Source organism: Canis lupus, chromosome 1 (assembly GCF_048164855.1).
Source record: "Canis lupus baileyi chromosome 1, mCanLup2.hap1, whole genome shotgun sequence".
Taxonomy (NCBI): Eukaryota; Metazoa; Chordata; class Mammalia; order Carnivora; family Canidae; genus Canis; species Canis lupus.
The window spans coordinates 108,822,208-108,841,104 of record NC_132838.1 but is presented as its reverse complement, the minus strand read 5'-3'; the positions used below and the strand labels follow the sequence as shown (position 1 = coordinate 108,841,104).

At 54.3% G+C, this 18,897-nt stretch overlaps 1 protein-coding gene across 6 annotated transcripts in view; it reads left to right on the top strand.

Moving 5' to 3' along the window:
* Positions 1–18,897, top strand: part of BICRA (BRD4 interacting chromatin remodeling complex associated protein) — an 83,263-nt gene that overhangs the window by 54,207 nt on the left and 10,159 nt on the right. For 2 of the 6 annotated variants that reach the window (XM_072773392.1, XM_072773383.1), the window contains exons 2-7: positions 2,433–2,533; positions 3,953–3,998; positions 4,083–4,125; positions 6,218–6,283; positions 8,475–10,463; positions 11,040–11,216. In XM_072773392.1, coding sequence (XP_072629493.1) covers positions 3,958–3,998; positions 4,083–4,125; positions 6,218–6,283; positions 8,475–10,463; positions 11,040–11,216 — 2,316 coding nt within the window. In that variant the 5' untranslated portion in view covers positions 2,433–2,533; positions 3,953–3,957. Of the gene's footprint in view, positions 1–2,432; positions 2,534–3,952; positions 3,999–4,082; positions 4,126–4,147; positions 5,393–6,217; positions 6,284–8,474; positions 10,464–11,039; positions 11,217–18,897 lie in introns of those variants that run through there. The other 4 variants (XM_072773378.1, XM_072773403.1, XM_072773394.1 and 1 more) reach the window with 4 other exon arrangements.

The following is an 18,897-nucleotide window of genomic DNA, read 5'->3' as shown; positions in this document are numbered from 1 at the left end:
ATTTATTCATGAAAGACACAGAGGGAGGCAGAGACACAGGCAGAGGGAGAAACAGGCTCCCTGCAGGGAGCCCGAGGCAGGACTCGATCCCAGGACCTGAGCTGAAGGCAGATGCTCAACCACTGAGCCACCCAGGTGCCCCTTTTTTTTTTTCTCTTTACAGTTTTTTAAGGTAAAATTTACATGTTTTAAATCTACATGCACAAATCTGAGCTGTGACATTTTAAACCCTCACTTCACTGTTCCCCATCACAAGGCAGAGCATCTCCCTCTGGCCAAAAAACCTCCTTTCATTTCTTTGCTGTTACCAGTGGAATGAAAACACGAATAGGGGCACCTCCGTGACTCAGTCGGGTATGCAGCCAACTCTTGGTTTCTGCTCAGGTCATGATGTCAGGGTCGTGAGATGGAGCCCCATGTCAGGCTCCACACTCAGCACAGAGTCTGTTGAGGATCTCTACCCCCGCCCCCCACTCTCTTGTGCTCTCATAAATAAATAAATAAATAAACAAATAAACAAACAAATAAATCTTTAAAAAGAACATATGAGGGATCCCTGGGTGGCGCAGCGGTTTGGCGCCTGCCTTTGGCCCAGGGCGCGATCCTGGAGACCCGGGATCGAATCCCACATCGGGCTCCCGGTGCATGGAGCCTGCTTCTCCCTCGGCCTGTGTCTCTGCCTCCCTCTCTCTCTCTCTGTGACTATCATAAATAAATAAAAATTGAAAAAAATATTAAAAAAAAAAAAACATATGAGGGCAGCCCCTGTGGCGTAGCGGTTTAGCGCCGCCTGCAGCCTAGGGCATGATCCTGGAGACCCTGGATCGAGTCCCACATCAGGCTCTCTGCATGGTGCCTGCTTCTCCCTCTGCCTGTGTCTCTGCCTCTCTCTCTCTCTCTCTGTGTCTCTATGAATAAATAAATAAATAATCTTTTAAAAAAATAATAAATAAAAATAAAAAGAACATGTGAATAAAAACAAATTCTCACATGGATGTCAGGAGCCTCCCACTGGACATTCACCTGCAGGCTCCCTTTGGAGGGTCCTGGTCAGGAAGCACCCACTCTTTGCTCTAATCCTGCTGGCTTGAGGTTGAAGAACCACCACGAAGCTGACTGCTCTGACAAAGGCACCTCGGTTGCTCGTGAACACCCTCAGGCCATGGCAGTGCACCTGGAGTCTAGCTGGGACAGGATCCCATGTCCCTGGGTCTTGTGACAGATACTTTCTAGATCTTTCCGTGGCCTGCGCCGGCTGAGCAAGAGGGGAAGCCACTGGGTGCTCCCATTCCTCTCGCTTTTTTGAATCTGAACTATTCCAAGCATTCTTAAAATGATAACAAAGCCTGCCACCCAGCTTCATCTCCTCTTGACATTTTTGCCATATTTGCTGCAGATTCTAAAAGAGAAACAGCATGAGGAAAGGAGCATGCAAGGGATAGCGGGTGAGGGCGGGGAGTCTGAGTGAACCTGCCCTGGCTCAAACCCCAGCATGCACCTTACCAGTCAAGGACTCTTGGGTATATCGCTCACTGTTCTGAGCCTCAGTTTCTCCATCTACAGAATGGGGCTAATAAAAGTGCCTGCCTCACAGGGATCTAGGGAAGGTGAGATGGGTTGGTACAGGGAGAGAGCCCTTAAAGCCAGTGGCCGGCAGGCACCATCATCACAGTCATCACAGCCAATTCCATATTTGCGAAGTTCCTGTTTGCCAACACGCACAACCTGCAGATGGATGCCCGAGCACGTGTCCCTGGTCATCTAGAGACATGTGAGAAATTTGAGTGGCCCCAAGTGCACATTCCCGCCCAAGTAGAGCAAGGCCACGCTTTGCCCTCTCGGTTCACCTCCCACTCTGCTGAGTGCCACCCGGTACCCCCAAGTGCAGGAAGGCTGGGTTGTGCCCTCCGGAGAGATAGGGTATGTGACATGAGCGTCCTTCAGGCACGAGTCCCAGAGCTGTTGGCCATGAGTTTGGTGTTAACGAATCAACGGTTTATAGGAAACGAGGTGTCTCTCGACAGAAAGAGCAGTAGACGAGGGCTGCGTATTGACAGGTTGATGAGAATGTGAGCAGAGGCCCGCGGGAGGCCGCCTGTGGTCGTCCCAGGGACGGGAGCGGGCGCCTGGCACTCACGGCTGCGTGCTCACCCAAGTCCCTGGATAACAAGAACTGACTGTTTTATTAGGTCAAAGTGTCAATAAACTGTATCATAAGACGATCTATCTTGTAGCACGTGTGGCATGTCGCATGTAGGGTAATAGGGTATAGTCTCATGTGCTATTAAACTTGTTTTCGACCCCTTCTTTTTTTACCCCCTTTACACGTGGTCTGGTCAACCCCTCTCGTGGGCTCCTCCCTCCACCACCACCCCCCCAGCCTGTCCCCTGGTCACTGACTTTTCTTACAGCCTCCCTCGTTCTCTCCACAGCTGGCCCCCGAGAGGACACTCCGCAAGTCCCCAGCCGGGGGCCCTGCGTAGACCTGGAGTGGACAACCCCTCCTTCCCTTCATGATTCGTTTGTAGCACAGGTAACCGACCGAGGGTCCCAGTTTGTGCCCCCCCGGGGGGGGCGTGTCCCTCAATCCACCTACCAGGGCCCAGGTGAGGAAGGAACAATCCTGGGTGTTGGAAGGAACATTCCTTTTTGGCAGAGCCTGGCTTATTAGCAACACCCTTCCGCCCCTCCCTCTCTGGCCTTGGGCCCCCTGGGTCATCTGGACCACCCCCTGCCTCCATGCCAGCTGCAGGTGGAATTTTCTCCCCACTTTTCCCTTTTTGCCAGATTCCTTGCAGGTCTGGCCCTTCTGTCCCCTGGCTTGGCCCTTCCCCGCCGCCCCCCCAGCACCCCACCCCTGCTCCCGGCTGGTCGGGAAGGGCAGGGCTTATAGGCCACAGAACTGGTGGTGACACAGGAAGAAGGAAGCAGAGGTGGGGCTGATATGGAGCTGGAGAGAACCTATTGTCAGTGCTGCCAAGTGCAGCAGGAGCCTGGGAAGGACCTCTGGGGACGGTCCCCATGGCCAGCTGGAAGGGAGAGTCATTGATGGGGGTGGGGGTGGGGGGCAGGTCCTGCCAGCGTCGCCTGCAGTGTTCTAGGCTGGGCTTATGGACCCAAGGCCCATGAGGTGTGTACTGTGTGTCCCATGGACCTGGGGAAAGTGGGTATCACGTTTCTAGCCCACTGACACGTTTTGGGCAAAAGGGTCTTTTGCCTTCATCAGATTCTCCGGGGCATCATTTAGTGAACCAATTGTGACAGTTCCCCTCAAGAGTCCTCTTTATATCACCGAGCACTTGGGGGGTCATGGGAGTTGGGGTGGCAAGGAGGTCCCAGAACACTGTCAAGGGTGATAGGCTTTAACCAGCTGGGGGCTGTTTTGTACGTGTGTGTTGGGGGAGGGGAGCCCACGACAGTCACTCAGAGAGGTTTATAGGTAGGCAGGCAGACCCCTGCCACACCCTGCTGTGGGCCAGGCCCTGTCCTGGGGAGGCCTGGGCCCAGGCTCTGGGTCAGACTCTGGGTTCAAGGCCTGGCTCTGCCCCCTGCTGGCTGGGAGATGAATGACAGTCTCTAGGCCCCCATTTGCTCATCCACAGCATGGGGGGCAGCAGGACCCATCTTGTGGGGGTCCCATGAAGATTAAGAGAGTTACGTGTGTATGAAGCACTCAGCACGGGCCTGCCGGTGATCAGGGCTCACTCTGCCCTGGTGGATGTCCTCACTGTGGGCAAGAGACAGATGCTGGCCAAGAGGCTGAGGGAGGAGAAGGCAGGTGTCTCTGGCTGGTCCCTGCCCCCACCCACACCCATAGACTCAAGGGAACAGAAACCCTGGCCTTCCGGAGACCTTGGTCCCAAGGAGCAGTCCTTGAAGGGAGGGTCCTGGTGTGCTGCCTATGTCTAACTTGTCACCCTTGCCCCCCCCTTTCCTGCCCCACCCTGCTCAGTGGCGATGGATGATGAGGATGGGAGATGCTTACTAGACGTGATTTGGTGAGTAACGGGCTCCCTCCACCCTCCCTGTCGCCCCTCCCCTGCCCCTCACCTCCTCAGTGTCTCTCCCCTTCTGTCTTTCAGTGACCCTCAGGCCCTCAATGACTTCTTACATGGATCCGAGAAGGTGAGTGCTGGGGCAGGCAGGGGCCTCCCTGGGGCAGGGGCTGTGGAATTGGGGGCTGAGAGACCTTTTCCCCCCACCCCCTCATTCAGTCGACATCTGCATTGTGCCTTCTGTGAGCTGGGCCCAGGGGTTATGGCAGGGACAAATCCCTTTCCTCACGCTGTACACATTTCCTTGGTTAAATAAAGCAGTAACTTCCAGAGGTGGTAGGTGGACAGAACCCTGCAGAGCAGGAGAAGAAATAAGCATGTCACTTGCACAACGAAAATGGCTTAAAACAAAATGAATGGTGGGGGCAGGGGCAGTGGCCTCTTGAGCTAGTGTGGGCAGAGAGGTGACCTTGAAGGATCACAGGGAGGCACCCATGATGCTCTGGCCAGGGGAGGGGCGGGTAAAAATGCTGGAAAATTTGCCACATTCCAGAAACAAAGAAGGCTGGTGGGGCCAGACCCAAGGGGAGTCTGGAAGCAGTGAGGCTAAGTGGTGAGAAGTCACAGGTCACACAGGGCCTAAGAGTAGAGCAAGGAAGAGTGGAAGGGTGGAGCCATGAGGAGTTGTATGGGTTACCTAGGGCTGTGTAACAAAGTATCCTGACACTTCCGAAACAATTTGTCAATGTTCTCCCAGTGTCTGAGGGTCAGGACTTGGGGAGCAGCCTAGCTGGGTGCTTCTGGCACAGGGGCACTCCAGAGGTTGAGGCAGGATGTTAGCTGGAGCCGCTGTCACCTGACAGCTTGTCCGGGTCCAGAGGACGTGCATCCCAGTTGGTTCATTCCCAGGCTGTTGGCTGGAGGCCTATGGGCCTCCCCACATTGTCCTCCCTGCACAATCCTTGAGCATCCTTACAACATGACAGCCAGCTTCCCCCAGAGTGAGTGACCCGAGGGGAACAGCCAGCAGGAAGCTCAGTGCCTCTTATGATCTCGTCTCTGAAGTCACACATCACCACTTTTGTCACCTTGTATTCATTGGAAGCAAGTCACCAAGCTGGCCCACAGAGCCCCGAGTCTTGGAAGGAGAAGCATCAGATGATTTGTGGAGCAGGGGCGAGTGCAAGTGGGATGAGGCTGGCCAGAGGCGTGGGGCGGGTAGTGGAGGGGGTGCCAGGCGCTGGCTTTGGGCTCTGCCCGGGAGGCAGGGTCAACTAGACCTGCTGGTGGAGTAGATGTCGAGGAGGAGAGCATCAAAGTGGCTCCTGGATTTGGGCCCAAGCCGCCAAGTCGGTTGTGTCTCTAGAGGTTGGGAACTTGAAACCCACTCCACAAGGGTAAGGGGGCTTGTTGGGCATGCCAGGCTGCAGTTCTGGAGAGACGTCCAGAGAGAAGCTAGGGAGGCTCAGCTCTAGACAGACATTCAATGGGCACTTATGTGTACGCTGGGCTGTGTTCTAGGTGCTAGAGACGCCTATGGGGGTCAGACAGGTCCCTGCCCTCCGGGAACAGGCTCAGCCTAACGCTCTGGGTGACCAGATGATGGGGTATACTGGGTACTTGGGGCACGAAGAGAAAGGTGCGACTTAGGTGAGACAGGGGGTTGTTGGGAGGAGGTGGCAAATGTGACCGGTCCTGAAGGATGTGCTGCTGGAGAGGTGAAGTGTGAAAGCAGGGGTACGTACAGCTTGGGCCAAGGCACAGAGGCCAGATTCTAGAGTTCAAGGCAGGTGTGTCCGGAGAGCCTAGGACTCAGTGCTGGGAACACGTTTTTTTGTTTTTTTGTTTTTTAAGATTTTGCTTATTTATTCATGAGAGACAGAGAGAGGCAGAGACACAGGCAGAGGGAGAAGCAGGCTCCATGCAGGGAGCCTGATGCGGAACTCGATCCCAGGGCCCCGGGATCATGCCCTGAGCCAAAGGCTCAACCGCTGAGCCACCCAGGCGTCCCAGTACCTTGGGTTTTGAACATGCTGCCAAGCCTCTTTCTTTCAGGCCTCTCTTCTGGAGGTGGAGTTTCCTGTACTCCTTGCACCCCGCCCACCCCCACCCCATCGTTGTCCTTTGGTCTGGTGTAACTTTAAGTTGGTCTTTGTTCTAGAGCAGGGCCTGCTGGCTGCCCATCTGACCTTTGACCTTGGGTGGGGGGGTTCTTGTTGCAGCTCGATGGTGATGACCTCCTGGATAATCCCGGGGAGGCCCAAAGTGCCTTCTATGAAGGTCCTGGGGTAAGTGGCCCAAGGGCTTGGGGAGGGCCCCAGGCTATCAAGTCATGGCTCACTTGCCCCTGGTGGTGGCCAGTGGGTGGGCTGGGGGTCCTGATGGCAAGAGGCAAGCAGATGGGGTTGTGTTAGGGCCCCTGAGGTATCTTGCTGGGGGGAGGGGGAGGCAGTCACTGATAGCAGTGTGGGGCAGAGGTGGAACTCCAGTGGGACGACCATGGCTCTGCCCAGGGGCTCCTCAGGAAGAGGTGAGGATCCGAGGTCCCTGGCCTTGGGGCCTTTGGGTACAGTTGGTACAGAGTGGTCCTGGGGAGCTGAGGCAGATGCCAGCTCTGGGGTTCACTCTTCTCTTGGGAGCAGAGCCGCTGGGAGTCTGGGGGCCTGTCCCTGCCTCTGCTTAGCCGTGGGGTCTGACCTGGGCAAAGGGGATTGACTGGTGCAGACCTCAGTCTCCATCTGGAAAACAAAAGGCAGGGGTGATGAGCAAAGCCCCGAGTGGGGAACGCAGTAGACATTAAATGAGCACCTAATGTATACCTGGCTGTGCCAGTTGTTCTTGCCTCTTCTTTCTCCTCTTCTGTGGCTTCTCCTTTCCTCTCTCCATCCCTCCTCCTCCTCATTTTCTTCCTCCTCCCTCCTGGTCATCCTAACTGTGATTCACTGATCATTTATTCTCTGCTGCCCAGCCCCTTCTGGTCTTTTTTTTTTTTTTAATGTTTTGTTTATTCGAGAGACAGAGTGAGCAAAAGAGAGCACACCAGCAGGGGCAGAGGCAGAGGGAGAAGCAGACTCCCTCCAGAGCAGGGAGCCTGACACAGAGCTCGATCCCAGGACCCCAAGATCATGACCTGAGCCAAAGGCAGATGCTTAACTGACTAAGCCACCCAGGCACCCTCAGTCATTTTTATTTAATGCCCACAACAACTGTAATAGTATATTCTGGATAATTCATTTTTCATAATATAGGTGATTAATGTAGAACCCAACAAATAAACATCATGCTCACATTACTATGTTTATAGAGTCAGGAACACTAAAGAGCCTGTGTTCTTATTTTGTGATCGTTACTGTCAGTATTACCATCTTTCTTAGTACTCGTAAAGTCCCTGGTCAGGTTCTCAGCCTCCCGTATGTGAGGTCAGCGAATGTCATGACTGTCCTAGGAGGTGGGTTTGGTCGTCGTTATTTAGTGGTTAAGAACTCAGAACTGCCTGGTTCTGGGTGGGGGGCCGAGCAGGGGCCCCCTCTGCCCCAGCACTCCCCTCTCTCCGTCTGGGAAAGGAGGATGGGGGACAGTGCCCACCTCACTGAGCCCATTACCAATGACAACAATATGGATGGCATAATAATGTTAGATGGTGCTTTTTGCACACCTGCTAAGGTGGCAGGTATGGCTATAAGCCCTCCATGTCGTTTAACTCTGAATCTTTTAAACTGCTAAATTTTGATCTATCATCTGGTCAAATACCAGTGGGGATTACATGCTCTGAGTATAATTGTCACTTGTGTAACATTTGCTCAGATATTCATGTGTGGATTGATTGCACTTGTCTGGGACTGTGATCCGGGACAATGTAGAAGACACTGTAGACCTGTCATTCCCAGCGCCGGGGGCGCAAAGGCAGGCTCACAGCAGTAGCTGTTACTGTCTTTAGCACAGCCGTGGTCTTTTATCCGAAACATTTGGGGCCAGGCACATTTCAGAATCCAGAATCTTCCAGACTCTGGGAAAATGATGCAGAATGTCACCTAACACATCCACATTCACCTTTCTGTGGTCAGACCCGAGAAGAGTCACATTACTTGGACAAATTATAGCCCTCCCTGAACGCCCCTTGTCACTTTTGGTCAGGTTTTGCCACCAAAATGAGTTAGGAAGACATTTGCAGTTTTCAGAGCCTTTTCAAGCTTTGGGATTGCAGGTAAGTATGATGAGCCTTTATGGCTCTTTAAAGGATGGTTTTTATTCCATTCTATTCATAGGTATAGAGGGAGAGGCCAGAGTAAGCAGGCCCCAGGTTGAATGACTAAGCCATGGTGATGCTGGCATTCGACCCTAGGTCTGGCCACTTCCAGCTGGAATCTTCTCTCCTCCACCCATATTGCACAGGCACCAGGGTCCTATTGCTTCGGCTGTGCCCCGAACCAGCCGCTTGCTAACCTCTGCTCTTCCTTTCCCACCTTACCCCGTCTCCAGCTCCATGTGCAAGAAGCTTCTGGCAACCACTTGAGCCCAGAGCCCACGCAGCCAGCCCCCAGCGTGGACCTAGACTTCCTGGAAGATGCGATCCTGGGCTCGCCTGCCGCAGGGGGCGGCGGCGGGGGTGGTGGAGGCGCCGACCAGCCCTGCGACATCCTCCAGCAGAGCCTCCAAGAGGCCAATATCACTGAGCAGACACTTGAGGCCGAGGCCGAGCTGGACCTGGGCCCCTTCCAGCTGCCCACCCTCCAGCCCGCCGATGGTGGAGCAGGCCCGGCCGGCGCTGGTGGGGCCGCTGCCGTGGCCGCTGGGCCCCAGGCCCTGTTCCCGGGCGGCACCGACCTGCTGGGGCTGCAGGCCCCGCCCACCGTGCTGACCCACCAGGCCTTGGTGCCACCCCAGGACGTGGTCAACAAAGCCCTGAGCGTCCAGCCCTTCCTGCAGCCCGTGGGCCTGGGCAATGTGACCCTGCAGCCCATCCCGGGCCTCCAGGGCCTGCCCAACGGCAGTCCCGGGGGCGCCACGGCGGCCACGCTCGGCCTGGCGCCCATCCAGGTGGTGGGCCAGCCCGTCATGGCACTCAACCCGCCCACCTCCCAGCTCCTGGCCAAGCAGGTGCCCGTCAGCGGCTATCTGGCCTCGGCAGCCGGCCCCTCGGAGCCGGTGACCCTGGCATCGGCCGGCGTCTCGCCCCAGGGGGCCGGCCTGGTCATTCAGAAGAACCTCCCCACCGCCGTGGCCACCACGCTCAATGGGAACTCGGTGTTCGGAGGGGCGGGAGCTGCCACGGCGGCGGCCAGCGGGGCGCCCTCGGGGCAGCCGCTGGCGGTGGCCCCCGGCCTCGGCACTTCGCCGCTGGTTCCGGCGCCCAACGTGATCCTGCATCGCACGCCCACGCCCATCCAGCCCAAGCCTGCCGGCGTGCTGCCCCCCAAGCTCTACCAGCTGACACCCAAGCCGTTCGCCCCCGCGGGCACCACACTCACCATCCAGGGCGAGGCCGGGGGCCTCCCGCAGCAGCCCAAGGCCCCCCAGAACCTGACTTTCATGGCAGCGGGCAAGGCCGGCCAGAACGTGGTGCTGTCGGGCTTCCCCGCGCCTGCCCTGCCGGCCAATGTCTTCAAGCAGCCTCCGGCCACCACGACGGGCGCCGCCCCGCCGCAGCCCCCCGGGGCCCTGAGCAAGCCCATGAGCGTCCACCTGTTGAACCAGGGCAGCAGCATCGTCATCCCCGCCCAGCACATGCTGCCGGGCCAGAACCAGTTCCTGCTGCCCGGCGCGCCCGCTGTCCAGCTCCCCCAGACGCTCTCGGCCCTGCCCACCAATGTCGGGGGGCAGATCCTGGCGGCCGCGGCCCCCCACGCGGGCGGACAGCTCATTGCAAACCCCATCCTCACCAACCAGAACCTGGCGGGTCCGCTGAGCCTGGGCCCCGTGCTGGCCCCCCACTCCGGGACCCACAGCGCGGCCCACATCCTCTCGGCCGCCCCCATCCAGGTGGGCCAGCCGGCGCTCTTCCAGATGCCCGTGTCACTGGCCGCGGGCAGCCTGCCCACGCAGAGCCAGCCGGCGCCCACCGGCCCCGCTGCCACTACCGTCCTCCAGGGGGTCACCCTGCCCCCCAGCGCCGTGGCCATGCTCAACGCCCCTGATGGGCTGGTGCAGCCGGCCACCCCTGCCGCCGCCGGAGAGGCCGCGCCTGTCCTCGCCGTGCAGACGGCCCCCCAGGCGCCGCCGGCGGTCAGCACCCCACTGCCTTTGGGCCTCCAGCCGCCGCCGCCTGCGCAGCAGCAGCCACAGCAGCAGCAGCCGCCGCCGCCCCCGCAGGCCCCTACCCCTCAGGCCACCGCACCGCCTCAGGCCACCACCCCCCAGCCCAGCCCAGGCCTGGCGTCCAGCCCCGAGAAGATCGTCCTGGGACAGCCGCCCTCTGCCGCCACCACGGCCATCCTCACTCAGGACTCCCTGCAGATGTTCCTGCCTCAGGTAACTGGGGTTGGGCTGGCAGGGAAGTGGGGGGTGAGGAGGAGCAGGGTAGGGACAGGGGAGTGCGGTGGAGACGGGCCAGGAGCTGGAGCTACAACTGTGTGGTGGAGGCGACTGGGGAGGGTCTGGTGGGCTAGGGAGAGCATCTCAGAGGTGGCACTCCTGCTCCCAGGATGCACGTCCCCTAGGGGGAAGCCCTGAGGTGACAGGTGCTGACAGACAAGGAGGGGGCCTCCCTGGCTGGCCGACTGGCATCCGTCCTCCTGCTGGAGGGCATGGGAATCACAGAGGGAGTGGGCAAGACTCGGACAGATGGGGCCGGAGGCTGCGGGCGAGGTGGAGCTGAAGATCTACGGGGAAAAGGGGGCACTGGACTGGGGCTCCGGCCTCCCTGGTGCCTGGACCCCGGGGCTCCTAGCCTCCCTGGCCTCTGCGCCCAGCCTCTCTGTGCCCCTCTGCCCGGTTCCCAGCACCCCCTTCTCCGGAGCCTCGGGGAGGCCGGGGTCTCGGGATGGGGAGGGGAGGCTGCGGGTCCATGGGGCGGCCTTCTGACCCTGTGCGGGCTGCCCATTTCAGGAGAGGAGCCAGCAGCCCCTCTCTGCAGACGGGCCCCACCTCTCCGTGCCCGCCTCGGTCATAGTCAGCGCCCCGCCTCCCGCCCAAGACCCAGCCCCGAGCACCCCCATCGCCAAAGGAGCTGGCCTCGGCCCTCAGGCCCCCGACAGCCAGGCTTCCCCAGCGCCGGCCCCCCAGGTAGATGAACCCCGGCAGCCTCTGTCCCAGCTCAGACCGAGCTCGCCCCTGCCGCCCCTCCTCTCGCTCCTTCCTCGCTGCTCTGGCTGCCCCGCCTGCCTCTCTGTCTTGCTGGCTTGGGAAGGGTGCTCCTTCACTCCCCAGATATTTCCTGAGAGTCTTCTGACAGTCCCGGACTCCTAAGACCAGGGCCAGACCTGGGGGAGCCCACACTCTAGGCAGAGGTGCACACAGCAGGCAGTTCTTTCCTCGAATTATTTTCGGATCTGGATCAGTGGTACATTCAGAGGGTTCAGATCTCAAAAGCTACCAAAGTTCTAGCTGAGAAGCCCCTGCTCCTGAACCACAGCCTCCTGCTTTCCCTCCCCGAGGGCAGTTTCTTGCATCCTTTTCCACACATGGACAAGGAAAATGGCACCTGGATTCTCTCCCTCCCATTTTTGCAAACATGGTGCATACTCTGCATTCAGTTTTGCATCTTTTTATCATTTAAAGTTTCCTTTCGAGAGAGATGGTACATCATTCTTTCATAGGACCACACAGTACTCCACTGTTATTTATTTACCCAGTCCTTCTTGGGCAGTCAGGTCACTTCCAATCTTTAGCTGTATTGAATGAAGCTGCAAAGAATGACTGTACGTATGTCACTTTGTAGGGTATGTTCTTAAAGAGGCAAGTGCTGGGTATGTCAAAGGCCATTTGCCCTTGCAGTTTTGACAGATGCTGCCAGATTGTCCTCTGTGGAGTATAAATCGGTTTACCCTTTATCAGCAGTATATTGCCTATGCCTGGTTTTTCCACAACTTCAGCAGTATCTTGAACTTAGCCAGTCTGGTAGGTGAAAAGTAGGAAACCTTTTCATACTGTGAATGAGGTTGGGCAGGCTTTCATAGATTTAGAGCTATTTATGTTTTCTGTGGAGTTGGCTTCTTGTACCTCTTGCCAAATTTAAAATCTGGGTCACTGGTCATTTTCTTGTTGATTTGTAGAAACTCTTTACATATTAGGAAAATTAGCCTTTGTCTCATATGAGTCATAGGCACATGAGAATTCAGAGAGGGCTACTTTTTATTTTGGGGGTGGTGGTGAGGGTGGATATTGTACTCATTCAGAAAGGACTGGCGGATAGGTAGATGAGGTGGGAGGGGGAATGATGTCAGCAAGGTCAGTATGGCAGAAAGCAGCATGGGCTTTGGCCTTAAACAGCCGTGATTTCACTCTCAGGTTCTGCTGCTTGCCATGTGTGACCTTAAGCAACCAGTTTCTTCTTTCCCTTAAACAGATTATTTGGGGAAGGAAGGCAGTTAGTATGTCCCTGGCCTTGTGCTGACCCTGAACACTTCCCCGTGGCTGCTGAACCTTGATTTCTTCATCTGGAAAATGGAAATAATGGTTTCTTCGAGGCCTGTGGGGAGTGAGTTGGCATATGCTTAGCACAGCGTCAGCCCTCGATAAACACTTGCTCTTACCATTATTTTATTGTCGTGGTGGGGTAGAGCAGGATCCAGCCCAGAGGCGTAGTTTTGAACACAGGGCCAAGATGGCATCAGGCCATCTCTCCCCCAGGAGGAGAAAGAAGCAGAAGTGGGGGAGGGGCAGGAGGCCAGGAGCCGCCTGGCCTGTGAGCCACTCAAGCTGGAAGCAGTGTCTCTGGAATGGGTCAGATGCAGGCCTCGGTCCCTCAGGCCAGCGGCTTCCCCTCCCCAAGCCTCCTGTGGTCAGCTGTACTTGGGGGGTCCGTAGAGTCTCCCCCAAGCACCGTGGCTGTGCCCTGCCACTTCACATGTTCACAGAGCACCTGCCTGGCACAGGCACGTTCTAAACTAGCTCCTACGGTGACCCCACCCGTTCCAGTTTACCCGGTACCCTGAGAACTTTTCCATTTGAAAACTGAGACCATCCCAGGCCACCCAGGACAAGTTGGTCACCCCACTTACCCTGTAGCCTGCTCCGTCCACAGCCCGGCCCTCCCTGACCCTCGCCTGGTTCATATTTCTCCGTAGCACTTACCACCACGTGACCGGCTGTCTCACTTCCTTGTTATCCTGTTCTCCTTGTACCGTAAAGTCCATGAGGGCAGAGTTTGATCTATTCTGTCCTTGCCGTATCCCTCCTGGCCAGAACGGTGCCTGGCACACAGCAGACGCCTGGTAAGCGTTCATTGGCTAAATCAATGGAGAAAATAATTTATTGAAGAAATCAAGCACCCATATGAGAGCCCACCTTCTACTGGCTCCATACCACAGTGGAATGAAAGGGAAAAAATGTTCTCAGAGAAGATGTGATTCAGCTGTAGGTCAATAGTTCGATAGATGAGGAGGAACCCGCTGTAGGGAGAGTGGGCAGGAACAGCCTCAGGGAGAGGGAAGTATGTAAGCTGAGGCCTGAAGAAAGAGAAGGTGTGAAGAGACAGCATGTGCAAAGGCCCTGGGGCAAGGATGAGCTTGAGATGTCAAGGAATGGAATATAGGCTAGAGGGGAGTGGAGGGAGGGTCAGGTCAGAGAGGTTGGCAGTGCCTCGTGGGCCAGTGAGTTTGGATCTGGCCAAACCACTGGAGAGCTTTCAGTTGGGCCATGGCATGGTCTGATTATATGATTTTCAGTGAGCCCTCTGGCTTCCATTGGAAGATGGTTTGGTGGGCAACGAGAATGGAAGCCCAGGGATCCTCAAGGGACAAGATGACAGTGCTGCAAAGATCAGGGTGGTCATAGCAATGACAGAGGGAAGTAGGAGGACTCAGGGCAGAGTTCGGAGCTTGCTTAGGTTTAGAGGCATGAGGAGGAAGGCACTACAGTAAACCCTTCGTGAATGGTAACGTTTCTGTTATTTCTAAGTGCTGTTCAGAACGCTTCACAACCGTCATCTCGTTGAAACCTGCCATCAGGGAGGTGGTATATACTATCCCCATTTTATAGATGAGGAAACAGGGGCACAGAGATTGAGTAGCTGGCCCAAGGTTACCTACTTCGTGAGGCCTGGATTTGAAGCCTACGTAGAGTTTAGTTGTGAGAAACACCTGAGGTCTTGAGAAAGCCAGACCTGAGCGCGAATCCCAGCCCCAACTTAGCATCAAAAGCTCTGAGACACCGTTTACTTACCTGCAAAATGGGAATAAAGCCACCGACCTCACGGTGGCTCTTGTACAAAGCAGGCATTCAGCCAGTAGATACCTGTCATTAACAGTAAGAGTAGTCACGATGCTGTGGGTGACCTCGAGAAGAAGGGTCAGCCATGCCCGTGAGCTGACTCCTAGTCACCCACCCGCAGGCCAGCACAGGGCTAGACACATTGTAGGCCGCCTGCAGCTTTTGTGCCTACGGCAGCACGTGGCGTCACGGGAAGTTCTTGAATGTTCGTTGGGTAAGCAAGTGGATGGATAGGTGGTTGGGTGGGTAATGGACGGACAGACGGATGGATGGATGGATGAACAAACGCCCAGGTCGGTGAGTGGATTGACCGAAAAATATAGACACACATAAACATCAGCAATGTACCCCCTTGTGTGTATGTATGTGTGCACACGTGCGTGTAAGAGGCACTCCCAGGCCAGAGCTCTACCATCACATAGTTCATTCATTTCAGCCCACATTCCCCAGGCACCTGCTTCGTGCCCAGCCTTTTGCAGGAAGGGACAGGTGAGACAGCCCTGGCCCTGCCCTCTTGGGGCTCACAGTCCAGGGGTGGATTTTGTCATCAATATCCTGGCTCTTGAAATAAATCGTCCCTTGACGGGGCCCCTGACTGTCTTTTCTGGGAGGGAACGCTGACCACCCTGCCCAGGAAGCTCAGCCTGCTGTGTATTGTTTATAGGAGGCATACACACACACACACACACACACACACACACACACACACACAGATTTTGTTGTTGTTATTCAAAGAACATTACCAGACACAGTTTAAAAAATATGCTTTAAAAAAAAAAAGGGTATATAGTTAAAGTGGGTCTTGCTTTTCGTGGGATTTCAGGCCCTTTCCCCATAGACACCCACCCCTCTCCTATCTATCTATCTATCTATCTATCTATCTATCTATCTATCTATCTATTTATTTATTTATTTATGAATGACAGTCCTGTGCCCTGTTGCCTGCTGAGTAGCATCCCTGGCCTTCAGACACGGTGCCAGCAGCTCCCCTTCTCCCGTTGGGATGACCATGGAGATCCTCGGAGATTGCCATGTGTCGCCTGGGGGATGGATTCACCCAGGTTGGGAACCACTCCTGTGCACGTGGCAGGCATCCCTCATTGTCTGAACTCAGAGCCAGATACTTGTGACAGCCTGCATGTGCACATGTGGGCATGCATTTTCCCTTTTTACACACAGGAGCACACCAGCCCCCTTCTGTATCTTGCTTTGCTCATTCAGCGGTATCTCTTGGATCGCTGACTTGCAGACTTTTCTCAAATGCCACCCTGCATGAGAATTCCATTGTATATCACTGTCTGGGACACACAGAAGTGTGTGTGTGTATTTGTGTGTGTGTGTGTGTGTATACATATCACTGAAACAAAAGTTTCACAGGATAATACCATGCGTGATGCACACTGATATTTTTTGTTTGGTTTCCTCTCTTCTCTCTCTTTTTTTTTTTTTTCAAGATTTTATTTACTTAAGACAGAGCATAAGCAGCAAGAAGGAGAGGAAGAGGGAGAAGCAGGCTCCCTATGGGGAGCCCGATGAGGGACTCGATCCCAGGACCCTGGGATCACGTCCTGAGCCGAAGGCAGACGCTCAACCACTGAGTCACCCAGGCGTCCCTCCTGTGTTCTTTTTAAGTGCTGGTCATGACTCACTAAAATGACTGGAACCATTACTAACAGGCATTAAGTATAGTTTGAAAGCCACCATCCAGGTCAGTCATTAAGCACAGGGACTCCAAAATCCTGACTCTGTCACTTACATGGTGACTTTGTCAAGTCACTCACCTCTGTGTGCCTCAGTTTCCTTCCCTTTAAAATGAGGATGAAGATAATAGCGTCTGTATCAAAGGGTTATTATGAGGAGTAAATAAGTTAATATATGCTAATCAGGTGCTTGAACGGGACCAGGCATGTTGAAAATGCCTCAAAGCAAAAGAAGCCAGACAAACACTCTATAAAGGGCCGATGGTGAACATTCTAGGCTATGTGGTACCCATCACAGCACAGAAGCAGCCCTAGACCATACGAAAACAAGTGAGCGTGGACGTATTCCAGTAAGACTTGATGTATAGATGCTGAAATTTGAATTTCATATCATCGTTGCCAATTGCAATACATTCTTTTGATTTCTTTTCCACCATTTAAAAAAAAAAAGATTTATTAATTTTTTCCTGAGAGATCCAGAGAGAGAGAGGCAGCGACATAGGCAGAGGGAGAAGCAGGCTCCCTGCAGAGACCCCGATGGGGGGACTCGATCCCAGAACCCAGGATCACGACCTGAGCCAGAGGCAGGTGCTCAGTGAGCACCCCAGCATCCCTTTTTTCCACCATTTTTAAAGATTTATTTATTTATGTGAGGGAGAGAGCATGAGCAGGGGAGGGGCAGAGGGAGAGAGAGTTTCAAGCAGACTCTCTGCTGTGCAGGGAGCCCAACACAGAGCTCGATCTCATGACCCTGAGATCGTGACCAGAGCTGAAATCAAGAGTTCAGCGCTCAACTGACTGAGCCACCCAGGCGTCCCTCTTTCCCACCATTTATTTATTTATTTATTTATTTATTTATTTATTTATTTATTTATTTATTTTATTTTATTTTTTTTATGATAGTCACACAGAGAGAGAGAGGTAGAGACACAGGCAGAGGGAGAAGCAGGCTCCATGCACTGGGAGCCCGATGTGGGATTTGATCCCGGGTCTCCAGGATCGCGCCCTGGGCCAAAGGCAGGCGCCAAACCGCTGCGCCACCCAGGGATCCCTTTCCCACCATTTAAAAATGTAAAAACCGTTCTCAGCTTTGGGTCATACGATATGATAGGCCACACAGTCCAGGCCAGCCGGAGTTGGCCTGTGGGCTGCAGCCTCCTGCAGGCTCACTGTTTTTCATTATATGGACACTCCTTGATTTATTACTTGGTTCCACATTGGAGTGAATACTTAAGGTGGTTTCCCGTGTATGTCAACAAGTAACACTCCTATGAGTATTCCGGTGCCCAGGCACTGCCTGTATGTGTGGATAAATTTCTAGTTGGTTGGTTCCCAAACAGTTTCCGGAAAGCGCTATTGCAGTTGCACCTCCATGGGGTTTATGCCTGGGAAGGCTTCTTCCAGAAGCTTCTTCAGCCCCAGGTCAGCAACCGCTCTGCTCCTGGCCAGGCTGCAAGGTGCCAGCTCTCTGCACTTTTCTCTCATTCTGTGTAAATTTGAGTGCATCTTGCCAGCTGTATCTGGGCAGCTAGCTGGGATCTCTTGGTGAACAGTCCACTCCTGTCGTAGTTTAAAAAAAAAAATGACTCTAAATCTCATTTCATGCTTACTTAGAGAATTTCAAAAACACAGAATAGAAGGAAAATAAATCCGTGCAGAAGCCGCTGGTGATATTTGGGGGAGAGAGGGGAAGTATGAAATTTCCTTTTAGCCTAATTTTTTCCCCACCCATTTAAGACATTTTTAATTTTTAGAATTAGGTGTTATGTTCACATGGCTCAGTCATCAAAAAACTTTTTTTTTTTTTTTTTTTTTTTTGAGAGAGAGAAAGAGCACAAGCAGGAGGAAGGGCAGAGGGGGAGAAAGAATCTTGGAGCCCAACAGGGGACTTAATCTCACGACCTTGAAATCATGACCTGAACTGAAATCAAGAGTCAGATAGTTAGGGGCGCCTGGGTGGCTCAGTCAGTTAAGCATCTGCCTTGGGCTCAGGTCATGATCCCAGGGTCCTCAGATTGAACCCCACGTTGGGCTCTCTGCTCAGCAGAGAGTCTGCTTCTCCCTCTGCCCCTCCCCCTGCCTATGCTCTCTCTCTCTCAAATAAATAAAATCTTAAAAAAAAAAAAGAGGGCCACCTCGCCTGTGTGGTTGGGCGCCTCTCTTCAGCCCAGGGTGTGATCCTGGAGACCCGGGATCGAGTCCCACATTGGGCTCCCTGCATGGAGCCTGCTTCTCTCTCTGCCTGTGTCTCTGCCTCTCTCTCTCTCTCTGTCTCTCATGAATAAATAAATAAAAATCTTAAAAAAAAAAAAAAGTGGGATACTTAATGGACTAGCCACCCAGGCACTCCAAAAAGCATTTTTTAAAGTAAGGGGAAAGTGTCCCAAACCCATGCTTGCATTCCCAGCCCAGCTTCCCCTCTAGAAAAACACAATTACTTAGCTCTCGTATATCTTCCCGGTTCTTTGTGCACGTACAGCAAAGTGTAAATGTGGATTTACGTTTCTTTCCCATTTCTGTCCGCCCGGAAGGTAGGATGTTGTGTGCTTGCTTTGGCAGCATGTGGAGAGTTTCCTTGATCCCTTGTTATGGTTGTGAAGTATTCCTCCACAGGGACAGACTGTCGTTCATTTTCCCAGTAAATGCTGTCCAGAGGCCAACTGGCCAAATCCAGGCTTTGTCCCTCCCCTCACAGCTGTTATAAACAACTTGTCGACCTGTCATTCCCCACATGTGCACGTGCGTCTGTCGGGTTACTTCCCGGAAGCCTGTTTGCTGGATCAAAGCAAATGTGCACTTGCAATGTGCACAGCTGCTGGTGAATTGCATTGTTC